At 46.6% G+C, this 6,917-nt stretch overlaps 1 protein-coding gene across 1 annotated transcript in view; it reads left to right on the forward strand.

Annotated features, from left to right (window-relative positions):
* Nucleotides 1-6,917, forward strand: part of MRPL46 (mitochondrial ribosomal protein L46) — an 85,812-nt gene extending 78,895 nt beyond the window's left edge. The window contains exon 4 of the mRNA XM_085644468.1: nucleotides 4,410-6,917. Coding sequence (XP_085500594.1) covers nucleotides 4,410-4,660 — 251 coding nt within the window. The 3' untranslated portion in view covers nucleotides 4,661-6,917. The remainder of the gene's footprint in view (nucleotides 1-4,409) is intronic.

Here is a 6,917-nt window from a genome sequence, read left to right on the forward strand (position 1 = left end):
ACCCCAGTTTAGACATGGCCATATGCAAATCAGTCTTGACCCTGTGCCTCATGGGAACAGTCCAGCCCGAACTGCCAAGCCATGTCTTCCCTGGACCGGAATCAAGCATCCTAGGACCGGTTTCTGGCTATCAGCCGTCATCAGCCAGGATAGCTTGACTCCAGTGGCGTAGTGAGCACGGGTCCCACGTCTGGGAATACCCATCCCACTTAGGGCGAAAAGCGTTACAACAAACAAATGATGGACGGAATGCTGACAATGCATACATTCTCCCCCAGTCAAGAGATCTGGGTTAAATCCATCGTTCTTTTGCCCACTACACCACCCCAGTTTAGACATGGCCATATGCAAATCAGTCTTGACCCTGTGCCTCATGGGAACAGTCCAGCCCGAACTGCCAAGCCATGTCTTCCCTGGACCGGAATCAAGCATCCTAGGACCGGTTTCTGGCTATCAGCCGTCATCAGCCAGGATAGCTTGACTCCAGTGGCGTAGTGAGCACGGGTCCCACGTCTGGGAATACCCATCCCACTTAGGGCGAAAAGCGTTACAACAAACAAATGATGGACGGAATGCTGACAATGCATACATTCTCCCCCAGTCAAGAGATCTGGGTTAAATCCATCGTTCTTTTGCCCACTACACCACCCCAGTTTAGACATGGCCATATGCAAATCAGTCTTGACCCTGTGCCTCATGGGAACAGTCCAGCCCGAACTGCCAAGCCATGTCTTCCCTGGACCGGAATCAAGCATCCTAGGACCGGTTTCTGGCTATCAGCCGTCATCAGCCAGGATAGCTTGACTCCAGTGGCGTAGTGAGCACGGGTCCCACGTCTGGGAATACCCATCCCACTTAGGGCGAAAAGCGTTACAACAAACAAATGATGGACGGAATGCTGACAATGCATACATTCTCCCCCAGTCAAGAGATCTGGGTTAAATCCATCGTTCTTTTGCCCACTACACCACCCCAGTTTAGACATGGCCATATGCAAATCAGTCTTGACCCTGTGCCTCATGGGAACAGTCCAGCCCGAACTGCCAAGCCATGTCTTCCCTGGACCGGAATCAAGCATCCTAGGACCGGTTTCTGGCTATCAGCCGTCATCAGCCAGGATAGCTTGACTCCAGTGGCGTAGTGAGCACGGGTCCCACGTCTGGGAATACCCATCCCACTTAGGGCGAAAAGCGTTACAACAAACAAATGATGGACGGAATGCTGACAATGCATACATTCTCCCCCAGTCAAGAGATCTGGGTTAAATCCATCGTTCTTTTGCCCACTACACCACCCCAGTTTAGACATGGCCATATGCAAATCAGTCTTGACCCTGTGCCTCATGGGAACAGTCCAGCCCGAACTGCCAAGCCATGTCTTCCCTGGACCGGAATCAAGCATCCTAGGACCGGTTTCTGGCTATCAGCCGTCATCAGCCAGGATAGCTTGACTCCAGTGGCGTAGTGAGCACGGGTCCCACGTCTGGGAATACCCATCCCACTTAGGGCGAAAAGCGTTACAACAAACAAATGATGGACGGAATGCTGACAATGCATACATTCTCCCCCAGTCCAGAATGTCTGCATTGTCAGCATTCCGTCCATCATTTGTTTGTTGTAACGCTTTTCGCCCTAAGTGGGATGGGTATTCCCAGACGTGGGACCCTTACTCACTACGCCACTGGAGTCAAGCTATCCTGGCTGATGACGGCTGATAGCCAGAAACCGGTCCTAGGATGCTTGATTCCGGTCCAGGGAAGACATGGCTTGGCAGTTCGGGCTGGACTGTTCCCATGAGGCACAGGGTCAAGACTGATTTGCATATGGCCATGTCTGAACTGGGGTGGCGTAGTGGGCAAAAGAACGATGGATTTAACCCAGATCTCTTGACTGGGGGAGAATGTCTGCATTGTCAGCATTCCGTCCATCATTTGTTTGTTGTAACGCTTTTCGCCCTAAGTGGGATGGGTATTCCCAGACGTGGGACCCTTACTCACTACGCCACTGGAGTCAAGCTATCCTGGCTGATGACGGCTGATAGCCAGAAACCGGTCCTAGGATGCTTGATTCCGGTCCAGGGAAGACATGGCTTGGCAGTTCGGGCTGGACTGTTCCCATGAGGCACAGGGTCAAGACTGATTTGCATATGGCCATGTCTGAACTGGGGTGGCGTAGTGGGCAAAAGAACGATGGATTTAACCCAGATCTCTTGACTGGGGGAGAATGTCTGCATTGTCAGCATTCCGTCCATCATTTGTTTGTTGTAACGCTTTTCGCCCTAAGTGGGATGGGTATTCCCAGACGTGGGACCCTTACTCACTACGCCACTGGAGTCAAGCTATCCTGGCTGATGACGGCTGATAGCCAGAAACCGGTCCTAGGATGCTTGATTCCGGTCCAGGGAAGACATGGCTTGGCAGTTCGGGCTGGACTGTTCCCATGAGGCACAGGGTCAAGACTGATTTGCATATGGCCATGTCTGAACTGGGGTGGCGTAGTGGGCAAAAGAACGATGGATTTAACCCAGATCTCTTGACTGGGGGAGAATGTCTGCATTGTCAGCATTCCGTCCATCATTTGTTTGTTGTAACGCTTTTCGCCCTAAGTGGGATGGGTATTCCCAGACGTGGGACCCTTACTCACTACGCCACTGGAGTCAAGCTATCCTGGCTGATGACGGCTGATAGCCAGAAACCGGTCCTAGGATGCTTGATTCCGGTCCAGGGAAGACATGGCTTGGCAGTTCGGGCTGGACTGTTCCCATGAGGCACAGGGTCAAGACTGATTTGCATATGGCCATGTCTGAACTGGGGTGGCGTAGTGGGCAAAAGAACGATGGATTTAACCCAGATCTCTTGACTGGGGGAGAATGTCTGCATTGTCAGCATTCCGTCCATCATTTGTTTGTTGTAACGCTTTTCGCCCTAAGTGGGATGGGTATTCCCAGACGTGGGACCCTTACTCACTACGCCACTGGAGTCAAGCTATCCTGGCTGATGACGGCTGATAGCCAGAAACCGGTCCTAGGATGCTTGATTCCGGTCCAGGGAAGACATGGCTTGGCAGTTCGGGCTGGACTGTTCCCATGAGGCACAGGGTCAAGACTGATTTGCATATGGCCATGTCTGAACTGGGGTGGCGTAGTGGGCAAAAGAACGATGGATTTAACCCAGATCTCTTGACTGGGGGAGAATGTCTGCATTGTCAGCATTCCGTCCATCATTTGTTTGTTGTAACGCTTTTCGCCCTAAGTGGGATGGGTATTCCCAGACGTGGGACCCTTACTCACTACGCCACTGGAGTCAAGCTATCCTGGCTGATGACGGCTGATAGCCAGAAACCGGTCCTAGGATGCTTGATTCCGGTCCAGGGAAGACATGGCTTGGCAGTTCGGGCTGGACTGTTCCCATGAGGCACAGGGTCAAGACTGATTTGCATATGGCCATGTCTGAACTGGGGTGGCGTAGTGGGCAAAAGAACGATGGATTTAACCCAGATCTCTTGACTGGGGGAGAATGTCTGCATTGTCAGCATTCCGTCCATCATTTGTTTGTTGTAACGCTTTTCGCCCTAAGTGGGATGGGTATTCCCAGACGTGGGACCCTTACTCACTACGCCACTGGAGTCAAGCTATCCTGGCTGATGACGGCTGATAGCCAGAAACCGGTCCTAGGATGCTTGATTCCGGTCCAGGGAAGACATGGCTTGGCAGTTCGGGCTGGACTGTTCCCATGAGGCACAGGGTCAAGACTGATTTGCATATGGCCATGTCTGAACTGGGGTGGCGTAGTGGGCAAAAGAACGATGGATTTAACCCAGATCTCTTGACTGGGGGAGAATGTCTGCATTGTCAGCATTCCGTCCATCATTTGTTTGTTGTAACGCTTTTCGCCCTAAGTGGGATGGGTATTCCCAGACGTGGGACCCTTACTCACTACGCCACTGGAGTCAAGCTATCCTGGCTGATGACGGCTGATAGCCAGAAACCGGTCCTAGGATGCTTGATTCCGGTCCAGGGAAGACATGGCTTGGCAGTTCGGGCTGGACTGTTCCCATGAGGCACAGGGTCAAGACTGATTTGCATATGGCCATGTCTGAACTGGGGTGGCGTAGTGGGCAAAAGAACGATGGATTTAACCCAGATCTCTTGACTGGGGGAGAATGTCTGCATTGTCAGCATTCCGTCCATCATTTGTTTGTTGTAATGTTTTTTCAACCCGGCATATGGTACTCCTGTTGAAGTAAGATGGTTGTATGAGTATTTTTTTAAGATCAGTCCCTGTGTCACGGTTTTCTAGTGGGAGTTTATATCTTGGACGGTGTGAAAGAAGGTATAACGCATAATGTGGTTGTAATGTGCCAGTATTCTTCATGAATTTCTCATAATTGTTATTTATTTGAATTGCACAGGTGGCAACTTTCGAGTGCGATTTCTAGGGAATGCACCTTGTGGCTTCTACAAGTACAAATTCCCCAAGGCAGCCCGAACAGAGGACAGCATTGGTGCCAAAGTGTTCTTCTTCAAAGCATACCTACAGAATGGAGATTTGGCAACTACGGTGCAAAAAGAAAACTTTGTTTGGGTCAGCAAGAGTGAACTGCAGGATTATTTAAAGCCAGTCTATTTGTCCGAAGTCAGTAAATTTATATTGGATCTGTAACCAATGGAGATAACGTCAACAGCGGCTGAACTGTGCCATAAAGGACGCTACAAAACTAGTACAAGGCAACCTCTAACCTGGGTTATTGTGCGCATTTTCTCCAAGAACGTTTTTTATCCTTATGAAAGAAAATGAGCAAACTGAAATCAAAGGGGTATTAGTACTGTAGCACTTGGAAAGTGATTTTCAATTTATTATTCAGGTTTTTTGTTTTAGAAGTTATTCTTAAGGAAAACATTGCATGACTAGCCAGTATTGTATGCACTTTCTCAAAAAAGCAGCAGTTATTTTTACAATGTGAACGAAATATAGGAAACTCTTAAGGAAAACATGAACATTAGCCACATGATGTTTGAGCATGGACCATAAAACCTTACAATCAAACATTTAGTCTAGTGTGTTTCCTATTTTTTCGCGAAATGTGACATTTCTAAACAAACACTCTTGTATAATCGTGGAAAGCAATCAGGGATCAAGTTTGACACCATAACGTGTGTGTCCTGACTAGGCAAGGAATGTGCATAATGAATGCACCTGATGTTCAGAAGGGGTCCTCCCTACCTTCTGAAAGTGTTTCGCCACAAAAAAAAACAAAAATCCGTGCCCTAGGGGTGTATTAAGGCACCAGCCCATAATGCCCTCTTAGAGAGTGGCTTTTGCCAGAGTCTCTGATGCATTTCCTAACATGGGCCTAAAACTTCCTTGAAGACTTCTAAATCCCTCCAGACATAATTATTCCTGCTGTATACCAAAGAGAATGCCCAACTGATCCCATTCTGGAGATTACTTTGGAATGTGCAACTATGCTGCAACCCCACTTTTCCAAAATTCCTTAATCTGCATATTGCTTAGTTCTACTTCTGAAAAACTATTCCCAAATAAGAACTTAGGTAGGTTTCCTTGGCAATGGCCCAATACATATTAATGGAAGCAATGTTAGCCTAACTAGATTGTCCAGAGCATCAGTGCCCCTTAAAAGCCTTTCTCCAGTTGCTGAATCGTAACTGGTGCAAAGAGGATTGAACAGTCTTTGCCGAGTCCCAGTATAAACAAGGATTGGCTTAAAGTGAGTTTACATCATTTACAATGCCTCACATCTGCATACCAAACTCATTGTTGCAGATGGATATTGTACTACTTGGAACAAGCCCACCTTAATCAGAAATTCTGTATTGAGAATACAGTGTTCAGTGGAGCTTTAAAAAAGCCTCTGGGGACTGCTCACCATAGAAATCTCTTCACTTCAATGTCCCTACTCTTATGCAAGAGTCTACATCCATCTGCCTGTTTTATTAATGCCCCCCCCTTAGCTCCTCAGTTGCTCACAAGATTGTTTTGTATCCAGATTGTTCTCTAATCATATGCTAATTGAGGTGCTGGAACAGTGCATCAGTAATTTAGTATTTACTACTGATACCACAGGTTACAATAATTACTGAGGTGTGCTATTAAATGTCCATTCCATTTTTTTAAATTTGGGAATAGGGAACCACAGTGAAAATCTGTGTTTACTCACCAAATCTCACATTCCTGGTTCCCACGTTTTCTTCTCTCTGGGCCCTTTATCCCGTAGACATTTCAATAGGTGTTTCCTATTCTATGCTTGTGGGCAAAGAATATGAAATGTGGATCTGCTGCAGACCTCGTAATTACAAGTTGGGCATATTCACATGTTGATAGCCAAATCTGAAATACCCTATTTCCTTTGAACATTTTATGTAGAATACACTCCAAGTTTTTATGGTTTTGTTAATTTATAGTGATTAACTTTTGGAGGGGAAGTCTTCATTATTTCTGAATCAGTAAGTGTAACACTAAAATCCACTTGCTTAAGATGTATAGTTGGGCAGAATTGTAGCAAATTATAGAAAAATCCTGATTCTATAGCCCTTAAAGAAGGTAAGCATTTATATGGGTAGTACTGTTTCTAATATTAAGGTATACACTAGGCCGAGACATTAGTTAAGCCTTGGATTAGTCAGCATACTTTAAACTCCAAAGAATCACAAGAATACTTTTACTTTCATACTTTCTTTAACAGAATGTTATTTTTATACGGAGTACATTGTATATGATCGCTGTACATGTCATGAGGGTTAGGTCGAAGTTTCTGCTAGGAACCATTGCTAGTTTTAACCTTCATATTGCTCAGTTTCTCATACAGAGAAGAGATTGTTATTACCAAGATATGTAATACATGGATTTGTTGTTCTAGTCTGTCAGCCATCCACAAAGATTAAATGTGCTCTATCCTCAA

This window comes from Triturus cristatus, chromosome 3_1 (genome assembly GCF_964204655.1).
Source record: "Triturus cristatus chromosome 3_1, aTriCri1.1, whole genome shotgun sequence".
Classification (NCBI taxonomy): Eukaryota; Metazoa; Chordata; class Amphibia; order Caudata; family Salamandridae; genus Triturus; species Triturus cristatus.